Source organism: Neopsephotus bourkii, unplaced genomic scaffold (genome assembly GCF_033783945.1).
Source record: "Neopsephotus bourkii isolate Nb327-2 ecotype Australia unplaced genomic scaffold, CSIRO-AGI_Nbou_v1 NB_668, whole genome shotgun sequence".
Classification (NCBI taxonomy): domain Eukaryota; kingdom Metazoa; phylum Chordata; class Aves; order Psittaciformes; family Psittacidae; genus Neopsephotus; species Neopsephotus bourkii.
This window is the reverse complement of record NW_026901167.1, coordinates 2,844,193-2,870,902: the sequence shown is the minus strand read 5'-3', so window position 1 is coordinate 2,870,902 and position 26,710 is coordinate 2,844,193. Positions and strand designations below refer to the sequence as shown.

At 46.4% G+C, this 26,710-nt stretch overlaps 3 protein-coding genes across 21 annotated transcripts in view; all 3 read right to left on the bottom strand.

The window, feature by feature from the left end:
- TAF1 (TATA-box binding protein associated factor 1) overlaps window positions 1-5,356 on the bottom strand; it is a 38,446-nt gene extending 33,090 nt beyond the window's left edge. For 3 of the 9 annotated variants that reach the window (XM_061353331.1, XM_061353327.1, XM_061353328.1), the window contains exons 1-6: window positions 5,196-5,353; window positions 4,858-4,975; window positions 4,163-4,279; window positions 3,015-3,155; window positions 2,311-2,552; window positions 43-261 (exon numbers count right to left, since the gene is read on the bottom strand). In XM_061353331.1, the coding sequence (XP_061209315.1) occupies window positions 43-261; window positions 2,311-2,552; window positions 3,015-3,155; window positions 4,163-4,279; window positions 4,858-4,975; window positions 5,196-5,321 (963 nt within the window). In that variant the 5' untranslated portion in view covers window positions 5,322-5,353. Of the gene's footprint in view, window positions 1-42; window positions 262-2,310; window positions 2,553-3,014; window positions 3,156-4,162; window positions 4,280-4,857; window positions 4,976-5,195 lie in introns of all 9 variants that reach the window. The other 6 variants (XM_061353333.1, XM_061353334.1, XM_061353335.1 and 3 more) reach the window with 5 other exon arrangements.
- A 1,570-nt stretch (window positions 5,357-6,926) lies between these two features.
- On the bottom strand, window positions 6,927-19,916 carry LOC133212199 (rho-related GTP-binding protein RhoG-like). Of its 11 annotated transcripts, none has more exons than XM_061353319.1 (4): window positions 19,796-19,904; window positions 16,414-16,573; window positions 11,676-11,746; window positions 6,927-9,857 (listed from the first exon to the last, which is right to left on the bottom strand). In XM_061353319.1, the coding sequence occupies exon 4, from the start codon at window positions 9,834-9,836 to the stop codon at window positions 9,261-9,263; it is 576 nt and encodes a 191-aa protein (XP_061209303.1). In that variant the 5' UTR covers window positions 9,837-9,857; window positions 11,676-11,746; window positions 16,414-16,573; window positions 19,796-19,904; the 3' UTR covers window positions 6,927-9,260. The 11 variants fall into 11 exon arrangements, with proteins under 11 accessions (XP_061209303.1, XP_061209307.1, XP_061209300.1 ...); XM_061353323.1 differs by lacking the exon at window positions 11,676-11,746 and adding an exon at window positions 9,946-10,141 and having other exon boundaries at window positions 16,515-16,573; window positions 19,796-19,891; XM_061353316.1 differs by lacking the exon at window positions 11,676-11,746.
- A 435-nt stretch (window positions 19,917-20,351) lies between these two features.
- Window positions 20,352-26,523, bottom strand: ITGB1BP2 (integrin subunit beta 1 binding protein 2). Its single transcript, XM_061353315.1, has 11 exons — window positions 26,385-26,523; window positions 26,120-26,169; window positions 25,976-26,032; window positions 25,244-25,392; window positions 24,963-25,081; window positions 24,658-24,716; window positions 23,552-23,622; window positions 23,231-23,333; window positions 21,874-21,993; window positions 21,345-21,407; window positions 20,352-20,756 (listed from the first exon to the last, which is right to left on the bottom strand). The coding sequence occupies exons 1-11, from the start codon at window positions 26,446-26,448 to the stop codon at window positions 20,511-20,513; spliced, it is 1,101 nt and encodes a 366-aa protein (XP_061209299.1). The 5' UTR covers window positions 26,449-26,523; the 3' UTR covers window positions 20,352-20,510.
- Window positions 26,524-26,710: the final 187 nt, after the last annotated feature.

The window sequence follows — 26,710 nt, the reverse complement described above, 5'->3', positions numbered from 1 at the left end:
CAGAGCCAGCTGGCGACCCTCTCTAAGTCTCAGATATCCCACCTCATCATCTGAAAGGCACTGCTCAGGAGGGGGAGGAGCAGCAAACTCATATTCCCAAGGAGATTTTCCTTCCATTCCACTCTCAACTACAACTTCACCCTCCTGTATTTGCATTTCTTGTGACAACTCCCGATGTTTCTTCTTGCGTTTCCTTCGGGCACTGCGCCAAACAGATGGAACATTCTTTCCAGGGCCAAAGAGACGCAGGAAACGCAGTACCTAGATTAGGAAAAAAACAAGAGTCAGAGAAGAAAAAAACCACTGTGGAATGCTTGTCTGTCTTTCCCTCACCTGAAAAACAGTAATGAAAAAGAGCACTCTAAAATTCAGAAGCTTGGCCTGTACCACAACCCCCGATGCAATCAACAATCTCTTGGTTATACTTGCAAAAGGTTTCTGATCTGTTTGATGAATCCTTCCTTTTCAAAAAGATTTATTCTTAATTTCAGACACAAATTCAACAGATGGAAGAAAGTCTGCCTTTACATAGTGAGCATGTGGTAAGATGCCACATGGAAATACTTATTTTCGTTTTGAGCAATCCATAACCTTGAAAAAGACACATGGAGATTCAAGAAGAGTTGATAAAATTATTAGCAAAAGAGACAAAGCCAGAAGATAGTTATAGAAGCAGAGGTTTCTTAAGCAGCCAGATAACAACAAAGACCATGGTCCAGAAAGAGTACATTCATTTTTATTTCCATCATAACACAGGTCCCCTACATGCATACTTCATACCTCCAGCACCCACACTAATAACAAACTTTCTCTTCTGTTTCTAGTACAATTACGGTTGCAGGTTTTCAAGCACTGACAACTGTTTCTTCAGAGCACTCTCATGAAGACTGAAAGCATTACTCACAAACTAACTGAAAAAACGAGGATTTGTAAGAAGACATCCTATTAATGTTCCCTGTTAATCTGTTACAATGATTCCCAAAGGGAATAATGTTTATACAGCCACTCCATCCATCTCTGCCCACATCTGTTATCCTTCTTCCCAAAACTCCCAGAGATTACTTCTGAACCCTCTGGCCGAGACAAAGGGCAAAGATCTCAGACATAGGCAAGCTGCTAACAGTTTAAATCAAGCACAAAAGACTGCTTCTCCACCTGCTATTTTAAGTGGTTTCATCAAGAAAAACTGCTAAATTAACATACACATTCTCAGACATCAGCCAATTCTCATAGCAAAATAGAGAGGATTTCACGCTTTGCCAGCTCTACTGCTCATGACTTCATTACAAAAAGTGCTCAGCATTAACAGCTTGCATTGATTTCTATACTCATTGGGCATGTTCAACACCGAGCCAGTCCTTGATGTAATGTAATACGTGGAGAAGCAAAGAAACGAGCACACCAACTGATACAAAATACACTAACACAGGAAACCCCAAATTTGCAAAGGCCAAGGGAGCACTCAGAAGGCTAACTTCTGTGCTAGAGCCTCACCTAATTTCTAATAGACAGAGGTTAGCTAAATCATTAAAACATGCCATTTAATTATGCAAACTACTCAGCTGCTTAAAAAGCCTGTGATGGAGGCACCCAATGAAACCAAGTTATCCTGGCTCCCAACCATCTGTTTGGCAACTATAAGCACGTCTTTATTGTCCTTCCCCTCCTACCTTTCCTCTCAACAGCTTTAAAAATTTCAAAATAATTACTGAAATACATCCACTACATTTGCTACTTGGTATTATTTAGGAAAGTATCGTAACGAATTTGCTTTGTGCAAGAAATGATCATTCTTTCAGGCAGCTTGTTATTGTGGTAATTTCTGATCCATACTCTGAGCAGTTACAAGGGAGGATTAAATAAAGGCTACAGATCACAAATGTGCTCTTTTAGAAAGAGCACACCAGGTTCAGGACAGCATGAAAGAAGGAGCAAGTATTTGCCAGAAAAAAAAAGAAAGCAGACAGATTAGCATTATGGTTTTTAAATAATCTGGCAAAAGTATTCTCTACTAACTCAAAAAAAACAATTTTCAAACCTAAAGATACCTGTGCTATGGTCTTACAGAACTACAAAATACTGTTTCACACCCTGATTTATATGAGGCTTTTTAAGAGACTCCTGCAAATGGCAGGAAAAGCATTGCATATTAAGCAGTCTGGAAACAGCAGCACACAGAAAGTAAAGATGGCACTGAGGTAAGCAAGAACATCTACATAATTACTTACTACAGAGCCTTAATACTATATGATGCACATTTAGAGGGCTTACGTGATACAGTTTATGTCATTTTCACATCTCTTACAATACCTTGCCTGGTCGAAATTCCGGGAAGAGCTCTGTAACACTTGGCAACTGTTTGGTAGCATCTCGCTGCATGATTCCTGCAAGAGGAAGTGTGAGTTTGCCTTCCTTGGATTCTGCCTGCCTGGCTTCTTGAGGTCCCATCTCTGACTCAGAATCAGAGCTGCTGCTGAAATCCACCTTGTCGGAGGCAGCAGAGGAAGGAGCAATGATGGAGGGCAAAATGATACCGTCTCCATCTTCAGATACTACAATAGAACAAGCACCTTATAAACAAACAGGTTTCCTCCCTGTCCCCTAATACAACCCCATAATGCCACAACTACTGATTTTATACCAAGGTATGCAAAAATTAAGCCTCTGCAGGTGTTATGAGTACCATTCTGGTTTAACCTTGCATTTTATCCTAAGCGTTCCAGGTGAATTTCCCAGCCACAACTGAGAGGATGAGATAAAAAAAAAAAAAAAAAAAAAGCAGTTTCATTGTCAATATCAGTATTTTATCAATCACTGGAAATAAAATATTTCACCTTACATTTCGGACAATCCTTTAACATTGCATATCAGGATGAAAACCCACCTTTAGATGCAGTCTGAAGACTGAATTTTGATGACATGTGGTGCTTGCTGCAGAATGAACTGCTGCACATCAGTGTTTGCTTCCTTCAGATATTCACATTGCCAGAGAGAGGAAGAAAGTTCCCACTCACCAGCTGCAGCTGTGTCCTTTTCATCTTCTTTCTTTCCAGGTACTGGAGGTGGTGGTGGTGGTGGCATCAACTTGGAATCAATATCTTCACAGTCAGCATCATAATCATCTTCATCTTCATCTAACCAGTCAGGAGACAAGACTGCATATTAAACAGACAATAAAGAGGAACCAGGCACCCCTCCCATTGATACTATCTTGTACCTGTCTCAACCTGATGAGAAGAGCATGTCTTCCCTTACTGAGGAGACTATCCTCATTTTGTAACAAGATGTAGAACTCTCACAAGTTCAGCTTTCTGAACATGCTCATTTGCAAGATTGAAATTTAAGAAAGAATTCGAAGGAAGGGAAAAGGCAAACTGACAGAAAGATGACTGAAGCACTTAGCATATACATGTATATTATGTGATCACTTCCCTTATTCACGCTTTGCAAAGCAAATAAAGCTGTAAAGAATCAAGAAAAATGTAGTAAAAATGTGGTTAAAAAGTCCTAATCCCCTTTACATCCCGCTAACCACAATCTGTCAACAGCAAGGTTAAATGTAAGGCAGCTTTAAGGAACATGCAAAGATTTAGCATTTACACGATCAGCTACTGAAAGGGAAAAGCTTCATGGTTTTGAAAATCTTTTCCAGACCAGACAGAGATCCCTGGGACCAACAAAAGAACCAAACTGCCTTCTACAGAAAGTCATTTCAGAGGGGAAAAAAAAAAAAAGAAAAAAAAAACGGGGTAAACCAGAAGAGAAATATTAAGATTGAAGTGACTCTCTAAAGGATCAGGACCTTATCTCTACCTCTGAGTATCTCCAAGAAGCACCAGGCCTGCTGCATAACCCTCTTCTTAAGAACACTAATTAACAAAACATGAGCAGGTATTGGGAATTCTCTGCAGGGGTTCCCAGAGCAAAAGGAGGGTCCTAGTTTCTTTTCTGAGTATAATTTAAGTCTAATGAGGAACTAATTCATTAAAACAGGAAGATACCAACCAGCGGCTTCATCCAGTGAACACAGTTCTACAAAAGCTTGTATTAGGCTCTTGAAGCAAGGAGTGAAAAGGTACAATGTCACCCATATAGAAACTGTCAAGGCTCACTGCCCCAAAATACCTTCTACAACTACAGATGTAACACTAATCCCATTTACCTGGCCTTCGAACTGGCTGCAGGCTGCCCATCACCTGCTTATACCTACGGCTCTCATCTTCTGCCACTTCATTAATATCTGAATAATCAACAGCATCTTCTGTGCTTTTAACCCAGCCTAGGAAGAAAAGAAAACTAGTCACACAGAACTTTATCCTAATATGGATAACTAATGTCAGACTTTGATGTGTCCACATGAATCCTTTCTGATGTTTTCTTTTCTTAGAGGAACAAATACATCTGATACTCCAACCAACAGCTCCAAGAGCTCTGAATTTCCCATCCAGACTGGTAAGTAACCAACTTTAGCAGAAGGAACACCTTTCACTTACTCAGTAAAACTCTTCAACAAGCAGTTTAAATAAAAAAAAGGAAAAGGGGCATGATAATATTGTGCACTAAATAGATTCATTTAACACAGGGGAAACATAGAATAAACTTATTTATGAGGGAGAAACAACAAGTAAAAAAAACCCCACTTATATAAAAATTAAAGCGAACAAGTGCAAAAGTGACCAGGAGATAGTGTGGGATCACTCTGGCAAGGAGAAGGAAAGGCCCTTTGCTAGAGGACCTTTGACCAGATAAATCACAGTGTTCCCTGCATGATTATCTGGGTGCTTTTCTTCCTCTCCAGTAAGAGTTATGATCCTGCAGCCCCTCTACAGTTTAACTGCAGGCACCCCAGTGCCTAACCTTCCTCATCCAGGTGGGCTCCATCGGACTCCGCACTGTCCTCCTCGCTGGCTGTGATCTCGGTGATCAGGTTGCCCAGTCCCAGCACACCCAATCCAGCCAGGTGCTTCTTGGATTCCTGGGGAGACCAGAGCCACGTCCCAGCGCGGAGGCTCCGCCAGGAAGGCCGGGCCCCTTGTCAGGCTCGATCCCGCCCTGCAGCCTGCGCCAGAGCCCGGCCAACCGACTCCCCTTTCCCGGCCCGCCGCAGACCCGCGCCACTGGACACTCGGCTCCTTTCCCGTCCTTCAGCCCGCGCCGCGCCGCAGCGGCGCCTCGCCGGAGCGACACAGCCCTACCTTGTCGAGGACGCTCTCCCCCTCCAGCTGCCCCGCCTCATTGATGTTGCCGAAGAGGAACCCGGCTAGGGAGAAGGGCTCGGCACGGCCGCATTCCACCTCCTCCTCGCTCTCCGAGTCCGACATCGCTACGCTGCCGACCCGGAACCGGAAGCGGGACCCGGCAGCGACCTGCGGGCCCTGAGAACGGCGCCCCCGCGCGGCCCACCCCGCCTCAAGGAAGCGCGAAAGCTCCAGCGTTTATCGGGAAACAGATTACTGCATCTCAGAAACGGGGCCTGGCTTTCCACAGGAGAGAGCTACGTTTAGAACGGGTGCGTTACAAACAGCCGGGGGAGTTAATACGAGAGACAGAAAGAGGAGAAAATGTTTATTGCAACATAATTCTGCATAATTTAAACCAAAAACAACAACAAAAAAAATCCTTTAAAACTGTTAGCTGTAATACAAGTTTATAGTATCAAATCAAGTCGCCAGTGTATGTATCAGTACCACACTTGGAGCCCTGAGCTCCCGACGCCGATGGGCGCTTCTCAGTCCGTTGGCTCCTCACGGTATGCCCAGGTAGCACCAGGAGCAAGGTTCGGCACTGGGAGACAGCACGGGGAGGCCCTTCCCCCTTAGGTTCCATAGAAATAGCTCCGCCGTAAACTGGAGAAAGCATTTGCACATCTAAGCACACCCCGCATCATCCTTTGGTCACACAATTCCTGTACTGCTCAGTTCCTTGTGCGTGGCTTCAGCTATATTTCAAAAAACCACTTATTTCAGAAATCATTCATGCCCTGACAAAATCAACCTCTTCACAGAGAGCCTCTTCTGTGAATGAAGACATACACACTGCATTCCTATCCGTAACAAACTGAGGAATCTTGAACAGTAGAGAAAACCCACATAGCTTAACTCGTGTTTTCTGATCTCCCAAACTGTTCTTGATTAAAACAAAACCAAAAATTTGATAAAATCCAGCTGTGGCATTGTGTGAACTCTGTATTTGCTTCCTGTCCACTGGAGAAAAACCGAAAGAACATGTGGAAGGTACAGAATAGACTGTAGACTGAAGCACTGGACTACTTACAATAAAATGCATCAAGAATTGTAGGCAGGGAGGGAAAGGAAGATCACAAACTTAGAATGGCCATTGAATGGAAAAGCTTATTGTATCTGTGTGCTCCTGAAGCTCTTCCTCATGAAGAGCAGAGGCTGGAGAAAACCAGCTGAGCTATCAGCCAAGCAGGGCTTCTGCTTCTGGGAGAAAGCAACAGAAACACATGACACCTAAGCAACTGTTAATGAGGTACACCAAATCCCCTAAAGTTTCTGACAGTGTTCAAAGTTCACCTTCTGCTCATTTTCATCACTATCATGTTATTCGCCTCCGTACTACTGTGTGATCCATTTAGTAAGGAATCTAGGTGGGGATAAAGTGTTCTAGGATAATGTAATCAATTCAAATAATTCGATTAAGTAGATGAATTTTATCTCACTACACTCTCTTCCAGTTAACACCAGGTTGGCTGCTCTGTGAGTCTACAGGAACAGGAGGGGTGTGCAGTAATACTTGCTCACAAGATTTCTTCTCCACAGAGTTACTGTCATCCAGTTCAGAATAACCACAAAATATGCAGAACTAAAAGATTTCAGTACATAAAAAAGTTAAAACTTTTTAAAACAGTAGTATTTTCAGTACAAATTTGCAAATATATGTGGCAAAGGGGGGGGGGGAAGAGGTGCCTGTTGTTGAAATTAAGTCTATTAAAAAGCAGTTCAAATATGTCACAAACACTTTGAAGTACATCTCTGAATGAAGCAAAGGGGCTTGCACTGGGGTAACTAGAGAACTGATTTAGGCCTGACTAGCATTAAAAATGCCCATGTGCACTGGCTTACATAAATATATTGTAAACAAGATAAAGCCTTTTTATGCAGTTACTGAAATTTACCTACAGAAAATAATCTTGAATTATAAGGCACAGTTAATTACTACCTCCAAGTCAATCCCACAGTAAAGGCCTACTACTAAAGTAAAGGCAGAACATGGTGAGTAGAGGTTACCTAACTAAAATACTACAGCCTCACAAGCCTGCAGGGCACTGCAATGGGAGCCACATCTGGAACAGCATTTCCATGACTGCAATGGCACTTGGTGAAGAAAAATACACAGAGTCCCTAGGCTTCTGCAAACATACATAACAGGTGTTTTGGTGTTGCTCACAATAAGGCAACATTTGGACCTCTGCATTGGATCACTAGACACATACACTGGTATTTGGATTAACTGCAGTTTATAAATTATGAGTTGCAGTTTACTAAAGCAATACCAATACAAGCGATCTCAGAAACACAAAAAATTGAGCATCAGTTACACCAGCTGAAGAAGGGCACATCCTCCTGAAAGGGAATTAGGGCACAAATATGAATGTTTCTATCCACCTGGTATTTTTGTATGTATCAGATAAAGCAAGGTCAAATTAACACTATATCCCTAAACCATTCTTGATGTACTCTCTGGTCTCATGCTAAAATGAGGCTTTTTTCTGTCCAGGATATACACCAGTGCACTTTTGCATGTGTGGGAATCACAAGAAAGCAAGTCCTGAATTACCCATTGAGGCTGCACCCAGACAAAGACAGCACTGTCAACCTCAGACAACAAAGCTCAGTCCAGCACCACTGGTTTCACACAAAGTAGCTTTGAAGCATGCTGCTTTCATACCACCAAACTGTAAGGTTAAGTCTAAGGAAGGTTTCATGCACTCACTCCTCAGCTGGTCCTGGAATGACACATCAAGAACAGTGCACCCTGAAAGTAAAAGCCAGCTGCCACTCACTAGAGATGCTAAACAAAGTTAAAAAGGATGTAAATAGAACTTCAGTTAAAACAGTTTATATTAAGTGATCACCTACTAGAAAGAAAAAAACTGCCCAAGTAAAATCTATTCAGTGACTGACTAACCATTATAAATTTAACTGAAACCATGAATGAGTTGCCAGGAAGAAACAAGCATTCCTGGTTCCTGTAAACAGAACCTCCAAATTTTCTGTCAGTGTTCTCCCAGAAAAGCGACAAAGCAATATGCCATAAAAATCTCAGGTGGTGGCCCAAGAACAGTAAGAAGTAAAGAAATTAAGTCCTCAAGAGCAAATGGCAAATGGGCTGCTATCAAGTCTCTGGGATTCATGAAAGGTATCACACTGAAAATCTCGTTTTGAGAAGTGTCATTGCAACTACCTCAGGCAGTCTGAGAAGGTAACTGAACTTTATTCTCAAGGTGCAAAATCTCTTTGGAGAGTGAAATCAAAACTCAGTTTAGATTATTATGAAAGACTTGCATCTAAACTACTCTTTCACCTCTCCAAAAGTTTGAAAATTGCTCATTTCAGTGATTCATCATTATCCTAAATTCTGTACATTATCAGCTCCTACTTCTATTAATAAAATCACTGCAGGTGTTCCTTGAGTCTTACTCATTACATTAAACACACCGTATGCTAACTCTTCATATAAATGATCACAGTTCACTCTAAGGTGAATCTCAGAAATATTTCAGGCATTTTTGCATGTAAACAAATTGTTTTGAAGACTTAAATTGACAAAGCAAAAGAACTGCATAGTCAGACTTCTGTTTGTAAAATAGATGAGTAAAATAAGGGATGGGAAAAGCAGCAGCTGTACTTAGAGCAAAGCTATCATAATCTGTGCTTTTCAACAAATCTAGTTAACTGATGTCTATCTAGTAAAGAAGTCTGGCTTCAAAGAAGTACCTTCTTTTATTTTCCTCACAGAATAAGGACAAAAGCCAAGTGATCCCTGGAGAAGCTGGAGACTGGAACTTTAGAAATAAAGTAGATATTTGACCTCTCAGGTAGATAAAAAAAAAAAAACAAAAAAAAAAAACTCTGTTTCAGTTTCCCTGAAGCAATAAGACTGCAAGAATATTCGCTGCATAAAGCATTTCTGCTTAGAGCTGTTAGTGCAACATGCGAATCTTCAATTTAACTCATTAAAGAGCCCTCCAAGATTCTAGTCAGTATTCAACTTTGAACCTCCATCACTCCAGGTAACTACAATAAGACACATTTTCTTGTGTTCTTCTTTGTCACAGGATACAGAACTGCACGCACAGCTTCAGCAAACACCTCACGAACACCCTCCTGATTCAATGCTGAGCACTCCAAATATTTGACTGCTCCAATTTGTTTAGCCAGTGAAGTTCCCTGCTGCGGGGTAGTTGGAGCCAAGCTTTGCTCTTTCAACTTTTTGACTGTTTCCAGGTCATTTCTTAAGTCTCTCTTCGTGCCCACTAAAAGAACGGGAACATTTGGACAGTGGTGAGAAACTTCAGGATGCCATTTGTGCCTCACATTTGCATAGGAAGAGGGGCTACCAATGGAGAAACAGATGACGAATACATTGGTTTGAGGATATGAGAGAGTGCGCAGGCGGTCATATTCCTCCTGGCCTGCAGTGTCCCAGAGATTCAGGCTAACAGTCCGGCCATCAACAGTCATTTGAGCACTGTAGTTGTCAAACACAGTAGGGATGTACTCTTCTGGGAAGGCATTGGTGGTATAGCTGATGAGAAGACAAGTTTTTCCCACAGCGCCATCTCCAACAACTACACACTTTATAGTCTGCATTCTTTACCCAGAAACAGAGTCCTGAACAAAGAAAGAAAACAGTTAGAAAAAGCACAATTACAGTAATTTTAAACATAAGCTAACAATTTTTTATCACAGCTAGACATACTCAGTGTCTCAGAAGCCATTGTGAAGCGCTCACAGGCTAGAAAGGCAATAGTGACACGGAGATGCAAGGAGTTGAGAGCTCAGTGACAACTGGCTGCACTCCAATCACGTAAATACAAATTAGCCAAATTCCCACAGTCTTGCCTTAACTGCCAGGCAGTTTCCCCACAGCCAAAGGGACAAGTCCTTAGAGGTACCTGCAAGTGGAAAGGGATCATGACCTCAGACCTAGTAAACAAGATACTCTGTCATTTATAGGTTCACACATACCTCCATACACACACCCCCTCCAAGATTCACACCTCTTGCTACACAGTCTACAAAGCAAAGAAACATTCAAAAATTTTATAATAAACCAAACTGGCTGCACTGCTACAGTTTAGTATAATAATTCACTGTAGCAATCATACTTCAAGAAACTGCATTATTTACAGGATACCAGATAAAAGGTTCAGAAAGTAGCATTTACAAGAAAATGTTATGCTTTGAAATATAACTAGCCATAGTACCCAGATTAGAATACATAAGTATTTTTTCTGAAGGAGCCAAGAACAGATTATTCTTACTAATCAGTAGCAGAACAAGCACAACATAATAGGCTTGAATTACAATACAGATAATATACTGAGTATTAGAAAAATACATGCTGTGAAGGATCAGCAACCAGTCTTCCGAGGCAGACTGTGAAACTGTTACAGGAGGTATGTGATATTTAAAGGCTTTCCTATCCTTTTCCCAATACATGATATGTAGGCTTGATAATCAAAGGATACAGCCTAAAACTAAATTCATTCTAAACTTTCATCACATGAACATCAGGAATTTTGAATATAGCATGGAACAACTACAAGGAGTCATTTGTTGTACATTTGTTATAGTCTGGAGCTTCCACTGCTAGCCTGAACTTGCATGTGCCTTTTCACACAAATGCCTTTGAGGTACTATCAGTAATCCTCAACTTGCAAGCAGCAGCAAATACACTGCTTCAAACAGAAGAAACAAATAGTGGGAGGAACTAGATTGCCTATTCTAGAAAGATCACAGCTCCAACACCTTCAAAACAGCAAAGGGAACATATTAAAATGAGCAATAGTGAAGTACTTCACATATAGAAGTCATGGAACCCCCTCCCTCCAACTTCCTCAAGGCCATCCAAACAAATCAATAACTCAGTACCATTTAAGTCTCAGCTCTGTCCTTTTTGATGAAGTCTATATCTGTATCCACATACTGCCTACTGAAAGCATACATGGTTCGTCTATACTAAGTGAAAATAGACTTAAGCTTTAGCACAAAGCTGCAACAGGCAACTCGAGAGGTATCAACTGTGGTCATTACAACATACAATGCTTAAGGAAGTGTCAATATATGTACACACGCACTATTGAAAACCAGCCAGTGGTGGGAAGCAGTGCAGAAACCTTGTTCCAGAAAGATCCAGCAGGACACAGGATGGGAAAGATTTGAAGGAAAACAAGCAGGAAGAAGTTACAGAAGCAGTTTATCCTTTTTGACAATGGCAGGAACAACATTTCTAAAACAACATGAATCACCTGAAATGAAATCTGGCACGTACTTTTGAGCTTTGGCAGAAAAGCATACAGGTGATTTTCATCATACATCAAAAAAAAACACAGTCATCCTGTTTCAAGGCTCCAGTCACATGAAGAGAGAGATGTATATGCAAGCGCATATTGTAAAAGTAATCTGTAAATGAAGAACAGAACTGACCAGCAAAAGCTGACAGCAGGACTGCATCTATTATTCCAGAACACTTGCACCAAGATTTTCATTTAATAAGGCTAGGAAAAAAAATAGAAAAAAAGGTAAGTTCTTTCAGAGTAGAGGCTTAGAAATATTTCTTGCATTTTGCAAACCCCAAAGTTGAAGTCCCTTTTAATACAAAATTAGTTAAAACAACATAAATTAAACATTTTTAGCATTACATTATAAATAGAAATTGAACACTGTTACCAGCAACATACAACACAGGGTATTTCTGAACACAAAGGTTCTAAGTGCTATGAGCAAACAGTGACAAAGACAGCATGTATTTTAATAACATAACACTGTTCTGCCTAAAGATGCAATCATAACTCCCAAACCTTGTCTCTACTGCTGCTCTCCCTGTAGGACAGATCAGTACCTACTCTGAGACACTGGCACACTCACCAGCAGCAAGGCTCTCTTCAGAAGTTTCCAAACCCTGTTTCCCCTTCCCACCCATGTGGCATGCCACCTCCTCAGCTGTCATCACACACTGAAGAAAAGTGGTAACCTGTTTCATCCAGTTCACCAGGTAGTACCACAACCAACAGTGCTGCCACAGCCAAGCCAGTGGCAGCATATGGTGGAATAAATCATGGGGGAGGAACATCATACGCTGCTGTTGCTGCCAAAATACCACCATACCACATCATGAAGAGCAGGTTTTAAAGTCTATTCCTGCATTTACTTCAAACAACTATAGTACTTACTAGAAGATGCTGTGCTGAAAAAAATGACCAAGAATTCCAGAGCAAAAGTTTCTTCCCAAATGAACTACCTGTGCAGCAAACCACTCTTTTGATCAGTTCATACCAAGTGACATCACAGAGGTGGCAGAGCTAAGCCAGCTGGATAAATTCAATAAAAACTCAACTATAGCAACAAAAGTCTCGTGGAGAGCAAGATATACAAAACCCTTTATGCAGTCAGTTCCTAGTTTCTGAAACAAACAAATTGCAAAGACTTGGAAGCAGATCTCACACACACCATGGGCTCCCCCAAGGGCTTATAGCTCTAGGCATTTCTGTCCAGAGATTTTCACAGAAAGAAAAGGTATCCCAGAATTGCCCTCCTACCTGCACATACCAGGCACTGACATGACCACCAATACTCTAAGACGAGGCAGTTTCATATATATGTAAACTGAAAAGCCACATTATCCCATACCATCAGAAGCTAAAGCAGCTGGACTCAACCCGATTTAACATTTATAATCAAAGTGCTATCCAAAGCGTATTTTCTTAGGCCTTTATTTGAGAGGTCATTAGAGCTTTCAATTCAGAGAACAGTACTAGGGTAACAAAAAAGCCTGAAACACAAATGCTCTTTCACAGCATTAGTATATTCATTTACCTCACCAAGGCTTGGATTTTAGAAGAGCAACATTTGCAGTAACATGTAACTCCATGCAAACATGCCAAAGCATCAAGCTAAGTATGAACTACACAAATCAATTTGATAGGTGGACCACACGGTGGATAAAGAACTGGCTGGATGGCTGCACGCAAAGAGTTGTGGTCAATGGCTCAATGTCCAGCTGGAGACCAGTAAGGAGTGGTGTCCCTCAGGGATTGGTGTTGGGACCGGTCTTGTTCAACATCTTTGTCGCTGACGTGGACAGTGGGATTGAGAGCACCCTCAGCAAGTTTGCTGATGACACCAAGCTGTGTGATTCAGTTGATATGCTGGAGGGAAGGAATGCCATCCAGAGGGACCTCAACATGCTTGTACGGAGGGCTGATGCCAACCTCATGAAGTTTAACCATGACAAGTGCAAGGTCCTACACCTCGGTCAGAGCAATCCCAGGCACAGCTACAGGCTGGGCAGAGAAGATTCAGAGCAGCCCTGAGGAGAAGGACTTGGGGGTGTTGGTTGATGAGAAAATGAACATGGGCCGGCTTCAGTGTGCGCTCACAGCCCAGAAAGCAACCCTATCCTGGGCTGCATCAAAAGGAGAGTGATCAGCAGGATGAAGGAGGTGATCCTGCCCCTCTACTCTGCTCTCAGGAGACCTCACTTGGAGTGCTGTGTACAGTTCTGGTGTCCTCAACATAAAAAGGACATGGAACTGTTGGAACAAGTCCAGAGGAGGGCCATGAGGATGATCAGGGGACTGGAGCACCTCCTATATGAAGACAGGCTGAGAAAGCTGGGACTCTTGTGCCTGGAGAAGGCTGCATGGAGACCTCACAGCAGCCTTCCAGTATCTGAAGTGGGGCTATAGGCATGCTGGGGAAGGACTCTTCATTAGGCACTGTAGTGACAGGACAAGGGGTAACAGGTTTAAACTTAAACAGGGGAAGTTTAGATTGGATATCAGGAAGAAATTCTTTACTGTAAGGTTGGTGAAGCACTGGAATGGGTTGTCCAAGGAAGCTGTGAATGCTCCATCCCTGGTGGTGTTCAAGGCCAGGTTGGACAGAGGCTTGGGTAGCATGGTTTAGTGTGAGGTGTCCCTGCCCATGGTAGGACGGTTGGAACTAGATGATCTTAAGGTCCTTTCCAACCCTAACTATTCTATGATTCTACCAATACGATTAAAGAGCTTGTAGGCTTTTAAGTACGTTTCTCTGTGCAGGGTTCCTTTAAATTAGGTTGTCTTAAACAGAACCAAATTAAAACAACAAAAAAAAAAAAGGTAAATTATAACCGGAAAAGAGTAGAAAGAAGTTCCTACACCTCAGAAACTTCATGTTGTGAGCTGGTGTCTTGTGGTTAAAGATTTACATGTTGAAGACAAAGCTTTTTTTCATTTAAGCCACAACCAAGCAAACAATATTACCTCCATCAGACCTGTTCTAGTAAATTCACGTATCACTTTGCTCAAAATGCGTGAAGTCTCTATTCTTTTGTTGTGAACAATTTCCCTAGCAATAAAACTCTCATAAGATATCAAGTAGCTGGGGTTAAAATTTGCATGGAAAATTCTTTTTATTTCTCCAGCACCTCTGAACTTGGCACTGCATGCTATTCGAATACAAATGTATGCTGGGGGGGGGAAAAAACATGCTCCCAAAACAAAATTACCAACAAACATTACTGAGAGTAGAAAAATAGTTTAGGATTTGTTTGAGGCTTTTTTGGTGAGCTTCAAAAGAATTCTGTGGAAAAACTTTAGAGAGAAAACCTCTTTCTAAAGAAGAGGTAAGAGAAAAAGAGAAAAATACAGATTAACATGTCAACCATCAAAACCAAGGTTTAGAATTTAGAAACAGAAAAGCTGGGCACAAGCTTCAAAGACAGTTTTAGTTTAAAAGTTGTTCAGCAAGAGAATGGAGTGAGTCAAGAGTAGCAAGAGGTAATTCAGGTTGCTTAGTCCTGCCAAAGAACTTTCATTACAACTGAAGTGGAAGATCATCAGAACATGAAGAGTTCCAGCAGTTACATCAGAATGGGAATCATTTGCATAGAAATATAAAATAAAATAAAATAAAATAAAATAAAATAAAATAAAATAAAATAAAATAAAATAAAATAAAATAAAATAAAATAAAATAAAGCAAAGTAAAATAAAATAAAATAAAAATCCACCCAAAACCAAACAACCCACAAAGATGTGTCATGCAAAAATATGTAGATGAGAGTTACTTCTATTTTGTCCACCACTGCCTTTGAATTAGAAAACTGGCATTCCTGACTGGGTCAGTTTCCTTCTCAGAAGATGCTGCAAAGTCTGCAGCTGCCTGCACACCTGGCACTTCCTTTGGAATGTACAAGACTTCAGTCGACATGTCAAGACATCATCTGGAGAGCTGCTCCCATTCTGACCTAATTACCTATCCTACTGGTAGCATTAATACGGACAGCTTGCTCTCCTGTAACCCAGCTGGACATCTGCTAGGGAAATCAACTGTTTGGATTCCACTCCCTGTTCCCACAAAGCTATCATAAGTGAAATCACAGAATAAGTTCATGTTGCATCAAATTTTTTTTGTGGGAGAGAAAAAGCTTCCATATCTTCCCTTTAGTACCTCTACTCAGAGAAGGGAGAAAACAGAGAGAAAATAGAGAGGAAACATGAACCTGCACTCTTCTGGGGTTTTCTAGCTTTATGGGTTTTATAATACCTGCACGTCAAAAAATTCTTGGCAGAGGAACTACTTCTTAACATGATACGCCTCTGCTGTTGCTACATTAACAGAACATGCCTCTCTGTTAGGCAGGTTTTAGCTTTAATATTGCTCGTTAGCTTTAATACTGCTCATTTTCACAGTTTGTCAAGTCTTCCATATCTGTTTCCAGTTTGGGTAGGCCTTATTTTGGCCAAAAAAAAGAGCAGAAAATGCAGTAGGAGTTCAGCTGAAATCACCTAAACTGAGCTGTGTTATTCTGTTCAACCACAACCTTTTATCAATCCATCCCTGTTCTGCAGGCTCAGAAGACTGACACTGTTTTATCCAAAGCAAGTAGAAGCAGAAGTTTAGAAATCTGAATGACTTAATTGCTCATCTTCCAGGAACAAAAACTGGATCAGAGATGATTCACTCTATCTCCCCAATAGGTGAAGTCAGGCAGAAACATTCAACAATGCATTGGGTGGATAAAGCAGCTCTAAGTATATGCTACCATCCTCAGTCATGCAAAGGAATGAAGAATTTTCATGTGTGCAGCTTAGCCACCAGACCTGACAGGAAAGAGAAAGGGCTCTCTGCAATTTAATTAAGACTGTGTTACTATTCCACAACAGCTCAGCTTATTCACCATTGTTTTAGTGCCAGACTTCTAGAACGCATGCCAAGAAAGAGTAAAAAAGTTAAACAGGAGACTTCATTCCTATTACCCTTCAGCAGTGAATGACCTACTTGGACTTCTCAGTGCCCTTCACAGTTTTCCACACTGTTTTCTGTCCTGCCAGAGAAACCTGCAAGAGAAACAAAACAGACAGCAACAGCCTGAGTGGCAGCAGAGAGAGGGGAATCAGCAAGCAAAGCCAGGTTTCAGTAGCACAAGAACCATGGAGCCCAAGACTCCATGTGAACACCTGAATCAAGCAAACTTGCTTTCTGCAGAGCTCTGCCTGCAGGTTCAGCATCCATGCACATACTGCTGGTGCCTAACAAGAGCAGAGCTCTCTCTGGTTGTTTCCTCAGTGTGAATGCTAGAAAGGCCTTGCCCCTTTTGGCACAAAAAGTTTTTTCAAAGAAATAAGAGAAACCATCCAAAACCTCTTATATAGTGCTTTTTAAATCTCTTTCCTTGTCAAATTAGGCTGAAATTGGTTTACCAATTTACAGATTTTTTTTCCAGGGATGAACTGAACATAAGCTTTACCATGTAAGCAGTATTCTCTGGGGAACCACAGTGAAAACTAAATGGTCTGCAAGAGGTATTTGGGCACCTCAACCAGACAAACCTCACTGCATCCACACTCTTACTACAGATATTCATACTCCAAATTTTATAGGAGAGCAATGATATTAGTAACCAAATACCGGTGACCTTAAATTCTATGATCCCAAGATTGTTTACTGAATAGTATTTGCAAAGAGCATTAGAAACAAGCTGGTAAAATAACACTACATCAAGGTGTCGCTGCACAATCATACAGGAGCTAAAAACCAGGACTTCAGTAGATATTTAAATCATCAGTGTAAGAATATAGCAGGTATCCTGCCATAATCAAAAGCTGCATAGTATTAAACTTGATTTTCCCACTGAAACCACATACAGAAGAATGGATTCATGCAAGACATGCAGAGGTCTGGGTATCATAGTCAGTTCATGAAGAGCAAATAACATGTTTGTCCTACCTTTTATAGACTGTGGCAATGCCTTATCCATTATTGCTGGATAAAAAAAGACAAGACAATTACCTCAGACATGAGGTTCTGTAAAAAGGCACATTAAGCGCATTGCGAGATGAATGACAAATCCAGCTAAAGCATCCCAGATTCCGGGGGGGGGGCCCCCCCCCCGTTTCTTAATAAAAGTTATGACAAAGCCACTGTTGTATTTGAAGGACAATGTATATACCAGGAAAATCTCAGTCTCCCCTCTGGCTGGTTCAAGCCATTCCCCTTGCCCTGTCCCTACAGGCCCTTGTCCCAAGCCCCTCTCCAGCTTTCCTGGAGCCCCTTTAGGCACTGGAGCTGCTCTAAGGTCTCCCCTTCAGGAGCCTTCTCTTCTCCAGGCTGCCTCAGCCCAGCTCTCTCCGCCTGGCTCCAGAACAGAGCTGCTCCAGCCCTTGCAGCATCTCCGTGGCCTCCTCTGGACTAGCTCCAGAAGCTCCATGCACCTCTGGTGCTGCTGTCCCAGAGCTGGATCACGACTGCAGGGGGTCCCCCCAGAGCACAGCAGAGGGGCAGGATCCCCTCCCTGAGCTGCTGCTCATGCTCTGGGGGTGCAGCCCAGTACACAAGCGGGTTCTGGGCTCAAGTGCTCACTGAAGCCGTGTCATGGGGAGCTTCTCCTCACCCAACACCTCAAGTCCTTCTTCTCAGGGCTGTTCCATCCAGTCTCCCCCAGCCTGTGTTTGTGCTGGAGATTGCCCCAACCCAGAGGGAGGACCTTGCTCTTGGCCTCGTTGAACATCATTTTTTTTGTTGGGCTTTTTTTTTTTAACGGAAGTGGTAATCTAAAATACCAAATATCTCAAGGTTCCCTACAGAAAAACTTGTGTGTAGTTAACACTGGAAAACTCGCCAAACAGAGCCTTCAATTTATGCATTTTACATCTGACAATGAGGAGACCCATAACCTTTTATAATCAAAAACTAAGCTTGGGAGAAAGAGCACATGGCTGATGATGGTGGCATAAGGATCACTGCACCCCAGCACAAGACACATGTTGCAATCATAGCGACACAAAAACCAAAAGCATTTAATGTTTTTGATGGGTTTTTGGGTTCTTTTTACAACTCAGAGTAAATACAATTAGAATCACAACTGCTTATAAAATGTAAATGGACACTGACTATTCACTGGGTCTTAAACAAAAAACCCCAAAACCAAGCACTGAAGGGACATTAAATCAGAAAGAGGGAGGTGCAGAACAAATCAAAGGTAGCATTGCTTCTCAGGGTTTGCGGTTAAGCTAGGAATTCTTCAGTACGGGATTACACAAATCCTGAGATGTTGTAAAACTCAAGAAGAACACCATTAAACTTATGAAAGCAAGCTTAAGACAATACCTGAAACCCCTGTGGAAACCCCTCAGCACTCAAAATATTTTAAGTCACCACCTTGCTCTACTCTTCCTGAGACAACAACTTGGTAGTTTTTAGAGAGCTGATCAAATATGACTACTCTTATGTATCCCTATAAAGGAAAATCCACCCTTAGCACTGAAACAAGAGACCTTCAGAAAATAGTAACTCACCGCCATATGCCAACTTTTTATTAAATCTGCTGGGAGCAGAGGTCACCTTAAATTCGTCACTGCATTCCTGATACAGATTAGCATCAGCCTGACTTTAGAACAGCTCAGCCTTCGAACAGGAGAAGGAAGTGCAGGACCTGTTCACGGAGCCAGTCCCGCTCCCTGCACCTGGGACCAGAAAAACCGCTCCGACGCATTCGTCTTCCCCTACGCCTCCAGCATCTCCAGGCCCCCTGATGATTACATTCACCTCCGCAAAGCCCGCCTGCAGAAACCAGGACCCGCACAGCATCTCCGCACCCTCCGGGAACGAAGAACGCAACTCGCCCCGCAGCTACGGGGTGGTTGCCTCGCTTCCCTCCTCCGGAGCCGGCCGCGCTACCTGCGGGCCATCGCGTGAACCTCTTCTCCGGAGAAGGAAACCGCGGCAGCTCCCAGGCGGGGAGAGGCCGGCGCCTGCCGCGGGCCACCGCCCCGCTGACAGCGAGAGTGGCGGCGGCCGGACGCCGAGGATCTTCCCCCCCCACACCCTTCAGCGTGACGCCTGTGCCGGCCTCCGCCCGGCAGCAACGCTGAAGAGCAACACCCGCGGGGTGCCCGCGGCCCGCAGGGGCCCGCTCCGCCGCCGGGCCGCAGCCACCGCACCTCCATTCAGCTTGGTTCACCTCACGGCCCGCCAGGGCCCGCCAAGCCGCCGCACGCGGGAAGCCCGGGGACGCCACTCATCCGCGCGCACTGGCACCGCCACGCCCGCACCGCGCTCACCTCCCGCGCCGCCACCGGCCTCAGCTCCCGGGGCAGCGGCGGGACCCTCGACCCGGCCGCACCCCGGCGCCCGCCCCTGCTGCACCGCGCGCACGCGCCCTCTGCCGCGCCACGGTGCCCGGCGGGCCCGCCAGGGGGCGCCGCTGCAGGAGGGCGGGGCGGGGCTGGAGGGTGGGGCAGCCGCAGGCTCTGCCCAGGGCGCGGAGCGGGGCCGCCAGCGCTGGTGTTGTCAGGCAGCGCAGGGCCTCGGCGCCCGCCTCTCCGCGGCCTTCCCGTCCCGCCGTAGCGGCCTTTGCCGAGAGGAACGTTCGGTCCCCGCCAGCACCGCGGAAGCGGGGTCGTTCCGCTCGTGCCCGCGGCTGCCATCTCCTTCTTGACAGTTCCTGGGCCTGGCGTCCCTGCGAGGCAGAGACAGCGCGGTCCGGGGGGACAACCCGAGGGGCAGACACTGGAGCTCCTGCCGTTGTCCTGCCCGGCTGGTCACTGGAGTGGGAGAGGATGGCGGTGCTCAGGTCGCTGGTATTCCTTAAGCACTTGTCAGGGATTTCAGAATGTTACCTTTGCACTGGGTTTTTATTACTTGCCGCTTGACCAGGGGAGATGGTGTGCGGCAGCCTGCACATGGCTCTGGGCCGGATCTGCTCCTCTGGAGCAGGTGCCAAGGTTCCCAGCAGCTCAGAAGCCAGCACTGCTCAGCCACTGAAGTGCTTGACTGTCAGTTGCTCGGTATTCCCATTTCCAGCTCTTCACCATCATCCTCTGACCAGCTCAAGTTGTCATCTGAATCCTCCTCCTGTGTGGCTCTAGGCTCCTTTGTGCTGGCAGCCTTCTGCTCACCACAGGAGTGTGACCTGCTCTGGGGGAGCTCCAGCCTGGCCCAGGAGCCACAGCTGGTTTTGCAAAGTGTGATCTCCACCTTGGTAGGGACCATGCTCACGAAGCTCTTCTCTATTTCGATGACCTAGAGAGAGGGAAAAGTGCAGTGAGCTGGGCAGAGAAGGGCAGGCAGCACATCCTCATCCTTTGCCTTCTGGCAGAGCCCTGCCACAGAAGAGAGGAGGAATTTCTTCTCATGTGCCAGGAGACAGAGCAGGATGAAACCTGGGCTGCAGCTGAGCTTCATGGTGTCCAGCTCCATCTAAGCAGCAGTGCAGTGCTGGTAGAGAGCCCAGGGGAGCTCAGCTAGCCACAGCCGCATGCAGGGCTGCAGCGCAGCGCTCTCCCCACAGCAGTAAAAGCTTTAGAAACACAGGCATACCCACAGCCAGCAGCACACACCAGAAAGAAAGGGGAGAAATGCACACATAAATTCCTGAGTCCCACTGCTCCTCCCCAGCAAGCAAGCAAGCAAGCAGTAGAGAAATCAAAGAGGCTCTGAAACTGCCCTTGTCATAACCCCAAAGGTATTTCCAAAGAGAGATGGCTGTAAGTGTCAGTACATGGGTGACCTGGCCCAGGAACAAGAGCAAGCACAGGCTGGCTTACAGCTTTGCAGCCCAACCCCATGCAGACTACTGGAAGAGCGAAATCAGAGTAAACGGACCCTTACCCCCCAAAGATTCATTTCAGCCTGGAAAATCTTATTTCCTTCAAAAATGACGTGAACCTCAAGCTGAAAGATCAACAGAAAATTACCTGAGTGGGTGGTACATCACTGCCAGAACTCTTCCCCAGGCAGTGCATCTGCCTCAAAGCACCGTAACGCATCCCATGTCCTGGCTCTGGTGTAATGGTCTGGTGATACCCTTGGGATCATTTCACCCCCTAGAAGCATTTCACCCCCAATCAGAGCATACCAGGTTTACCTGTGCCACCAGTTGAGGGATTCAAGATCAGCAGAGCCACCTACTGAGGCTGAAAGCTGCTGAGCCAGAGTGGCTGGGCAGCTGCTCCTGCAGCAGCGAAGCCAAGGGGCTCTCAGCTTTGTGACAGCAGGTTGGCAGTGCCAACCCCAGCTGCAGCAATAGACCAAACAGGCCATCAAAGAGCACCAGGCACGCGGCCGGCTCCTGGCCATTGATCAAATTCAGGTGCCATGAAGGCACATCCCCCAGCCCAGCTCTACCAGCCCCACTCACCACAGTGCGGTTGGCTTTCACACTGCTGAGGGCAGGCAGCGGGTTCTTGGCATAGACAGTCACCACCACCTGGCTGCTGGTTTGATGCCAGTCCTGCCGGCATGACACTGCCTTCTTGTCCTGCCATGGAGAGGGACCCATCATGGCACAGTGTCTAGCCCACACACACTTCAAACAGAGGGGATGCCTGCACCAGAGGATGCTCCTTTGCAGAGCACTGGCTGAGGCTGGTATCAGCCAAAAAAGATCAAGCCCTGCCTTTTGTGCCTTTTTTTTTTTTTTTTTTTTGAGGGGAGGCAGTTAAGGACATGTTAAGACCAGAGATATCCCCTTCTTGTTCCAGGGTCCCTTGGCTGTGCCCAAGCTCACACCTGCTGTGCAGAGTCAGAAAACTCAGTCTGGAGGGCAGTGTAGGGACTGTTGCTGGATCACACCACCATGCTAAATTTTGGAGGCAGATGAGACCCAACTGGCCATGTTTCACTTTTCTCCCACAGGACCCACACCTCATCTGTGCCACAGGCAGCTTTGACAGCACCAGGCATTCCTGGAGCATCTCCAGGAGATAAGCCAGCAGTCCTCATCATTGCCAGCTAAACAAATGCCCCAGGATGAGCCCCAGCCCCAAATTCAGGTGACAACTAGCACAAAGCATATGCACCACAACATCACAGTTCATTCCCTGCAGCTTCCTTTACATCCAGTAAGTGTTTTCTGCTCCAGGACAAAGAACAGTCTGGTGTCAGAGGAGGCTGCTCAGAGCAGCCCTAGCTCAGAGGAACATGATGCACTTTCAGCGATATCCTGGGCCACTTTCATGCGGCTTTCCTAGCTCAAGCCTGTTGACAGCCTAGAGTTTTCCTGGGGGAAGCTTACACATACACACACAGCACTGGGAATTCAGATATTCTCCCTATTGCCCTGCCGCAACACCATGTTGCTATATACATGAGATCCCTCCTGAAAAGCACTTGCAGAGGGAACCAGATTCAGTCATCTGACAAAACTGTTGAGGGTTTTTGGAGGGATTTTCCCATGCTCAGCAGCCTGCCCTGTGCAGCAGCCGCCAGCGCTGCCTGTGCTGTGCTTGAGGGCAGCTCCCGCCTTGTACAGCTTCCTGTTGCACGTCTGCCTGTAGGCTGTGGGAGCTGACACGTTTTGTGGATGCAGGAGCAGCATTTTAAATAGCAGACGGGTGAAGATGAGGCCTTCAACCCTGCAGTCACCTGTGGCAATTATGAAAATTACGAGAATTAAGCTCAGAACCCTGTGTGAATGCAGAGCAAGGGAAGGAGCACCCGCGGGTGCCAGCAACCGGACTGTGCTCACAGACCTCCCCCCCCCAGAGCTCTCTTACCGCCTTCCCTGCCCAGCAGTGCCGCCCACGGCTGCAGCCCGGCTGCTGGAGGAAGGCGCTGAAGTCCGTGGTTCTGACTCCGCAGCAGCTCCAGTACTTCACCCTGCAGAGAGCGCGCTGACCTGAGCGGGGAGCGCCCGCAGAAGCAGGCTCTGGGGGCGGGAGGGGAGAGTGGCTCGGAGCCTGCAGCTCCCCCTGCCCACCTCGGGGGTGTTACCCACAGCTGCACGGGCGCATTGCTGAGGCCACATGGCCTTGCAATGGGGCACTTACAGCCCTCAGCAGGGTCGGTTTGCTTCCTGGTGAAGAGTTGTTTCTTACCCCTCATGGAAGACAGGAACACCAGGATGGAAAGTACAAACCTCTGTGTTGGTTTCTGGGCCGTGGTACATCTGTGGAGCAAGAAGCAGAGGGAATCTTTGGCTGTGCCTCAGGCATGATGCAGCATGACACAGCCGTTCATCTGCCCGTTGGTGCCCATCCCTCCTTAGCGCACAGCATGATGCCCAACATCAGCCTTTCACTAGGTCCAGGATCTGTGAGGACTTACTCTGGGACTCTGCGTCTCTGGCACCCTGGCCCTGCTGCCTGCTCCCTGCTTGTGCCATCAGGGCAGCCACCCTGAGCTCACCAGCACTCCAGAGCCACCCCTGACACCCTGGCAGCCTCCCTTTTGTATGGCATATCCCAAACACAGCCTGATCCCAGCCTGGGACTGGGCAACATCAGGTCAGTGGGCAAGTTTGTACACCACAGAAACTGGCTGCAAGGTGCAAGGGGCTGTTTGTCCATCCCATCCTTTCCCATCCTTCCCAGAGCATGTTGGCCTCATGTCCCTATCCACCTGCTGTCTTTTGCTCCCTGTTTGCTTCCCTCTCTGCTGCTTTCCAAGCTTGCCAGCCTTCCCACAGCTTGGTCCCTCCAGCACACACAATCCCAGCATTCTTCGGGCTAGAACGGACCTCTGGAGATCATCCAGTCCAATCCCCCTGCCAAAGCAGGGCCATCTAGACCAGGTTACATAGGAACACATCCACATTCAGGTGGACTCCTGGAGGCAGGATACACAAGGTGGCCTTGGAGTGAGATACTAACTGGGCTCTGCTGCATTAATTAAATGTAGGTGGGAATTATTCCACATGCATTTTATCTATATGCCCATATGCTGAATATGTGCTACATTTCATTGCAAGCGAATAGCAGCAGTGAAATGCAAATGTACCTCCAATCAGGAATCTAGAAGCCTCTGTCAGGAATGTGGCTGGGAAGTGACAGAGTCAGCTGCTCTAGGGTTGGGATGAGCAGGAGCTTACAGAGCTGATGGGCACTCCCACCAGCACAGTACCTTGTGGAACTAGAAGATGAGCCCCTAAGCTGGACCTGCAATACTGCTGGCCATGTGAAGATGGGACCTGCTGGGTACTCACCACCTTGCAGGATGCATTCTTGCAGGTGGTGCCGACTCTCACCTGGGCAGTCGTCTCCCCTGTGAGAGCAGCACAGCTTCACCCTGGAGCATGCACTCCCAAACCCTCCCCGTAGCCCCACCACCAGCTGCCCAGCTTCTCATGGATGGCCCCTGAGCACAGCTCATTGCAACGTGCCTCAAGATACAGCTCTGGGGGTTGGCTGGTGCTGAGTATGCAGCACCTGCCAGCCTGTGCTGAACCTGCCATGCAAAACCCCACGCTGAACTTGCCATCTGCAATCCCAACGCCGTCCATCAGCTCACCACTACTTGCACAACTGCTCTCAAGTGCCTCATCTTTGGAGGACAGGTTCAGTTTCTCCAGTGCCTGTTCCAGAGACCTGGACACTTTAATGGGCAGCAGTTGTCTTGGCTCATCAGAGCTGGGAAACAGCAGCAGCAAAGGCTGAGTTAGGGTTTGGGGGTTTTTGCAGTGTGTCTCTGCCTCTCCAGAGGAAGCAGCAGCACTTCCTCAGGAATGCATGCAGAATGCATGCAGAAGGAGTGGGACTGCAAGGCAACACTGTTAGCTGAGCCCACCTCACCTTGGTCTTTCCCGTTGCATCTTCTCAGCTGATTTCGGTCCTTGGATGATGAGCTCCTCCACTGGTTTGGCCTTCTGATTGTCTGAGGTTTCCCCTTGGCTAAAAGGCTCAGGAGGCTTCTCCTTGCTGTGAAATCCCTTTGTGCATCCCTGAGCAGCAGAGGCAAGCCCTGTGCCTGCTCTGTCCTCCCTGCTCTGGCACCTGCTCACAAACCCTGCAAGTTTCTGTGCTTTTCTGGTTCTGTGTCCTGCAGGGACGGGCTCTGATACTGCACCAGGGCAGGGGTTGAGGCTGCAGGGATTCCCAGGGACAAGACAGTGTGGCAGCCTCACCAAGGCCATGGCAGACAGGTCTCAGCTCTGCTGCACCACAGTCTGGTAGCTGAAGGGCAGAGAGAATCTCCCCTACGTCCTTGGTCCTCTGCTGCCTCCTTCCCCCCCTGACCCCAGCACCACTCAGACTTTCACAGCTGTGCTTGTGCTTGGAGCGTTTGTGTTCACCCTTGCAGGATTCTTGTAGGGGACTATGGTTCCTTTGGACACCCTTCTCCAGGACTGCCTGCCCCATGCTTTGAGAGCAGCACCCTTGCAGGCTCCTTGGAAGCAGATAGGAAATCCCTGGCTGATGGGCAAAGAGGGCAGCCTTGGCACAGGATGGGACAGAACAGCACAGAGGAGGGGCAAGGAGAGGACAGAGAAGCAGTGGGTGCATTTGGGGTTGTGGGTCGCTCACCTTGATGGAGAGGAACTCTGAGAAGTCTGTTGTGCGTTTCTTGCAACAAGACCAGCCCTAGGCACCAGGAGATGACTGCTCAGGTGTAGGCAATCCCAGCAGCCACAAGGCTGCAGCTGCAGCCCTGGCTCCTGCCCCACTCACCTTCAGGGCATCGTGGAAGATGGGTACACCGGGGTGATACAGGCAGGAATCTGAAAAGGGAAAATCAGGGGATTTCAGGAGGAGCAATCCTGCCCACGAGCCACCCGTGACACCCAGCAGCTCTGAGCCAGCTCCTGCCATCCTGGGCTCAGCTCAGCCCTGTTTGGCAGCTCAGGCCATGGCGTGTCAGCCAAGGCTGGTTCTGAGACCAGGAAAACTGCACACATTCCACTCATCCCAGCACAAAGCAGACGAGCCCACTTACCATTGGTGTTGTGCTCAGGATCAAACCTCTGCCCACAGCCCTTGTTGTAGCACAGCGATGCCATAGCTCAGGTGTACTTGTGGCTTCCTTCTCTCCTTCCACAAAAATCTGTTGGTCTCTTCCCTACCTGTGATCCTCCCCCTCTGCTTTCCCCCAGTTTCCAGCCCAGGCACCGGGAGGTGGCTCTGTCTATCTTTGGAGGCAGCCAGAGGAGGTGGCTGGTAACCTGAGAGCAGGCTAAAGATGGACACAGCAGCTCAGCAGCTGACAGGACCTGGCGCCCACGTTATCTCGTGAAGCATTTGTCCTGCCCTGCACCCAGCAGA

Excerpts from the sequence above, each read along its gene's own strand:
- LOC133212199 (XM_061353322.1), bottom strand. The coding sequence starts at position 9,836 with ATGCAGACTATAAAGTGTGTAGTTGTTGGAGATGGCGCTGTGGGAAAA.
- ITGB1BP2 (XM_061353315.1), bottom strand. The coding sequence starts at position 26,448 with ATGGCATCGCTGTGCTACAACAAGGGCTGTGGGCAGAGGTTTGATCCT. Across the intron at positions 24,717-24,962 it reads GAGCAGTTGTGCAAGTAGTG|GGGAGACGACTGCCCAGGTG; the intron begins GTGAGCTGATGG and ends CTGCTCTCACAG. Across the intron at positions 20,757-21,344 it reads CTGAAATGAATCTTTGGGGG|GTCATCGAAATAGAGAAGAG; the intron begins GTAAGGGTCCGT and ends CCCTCTCTCTAG.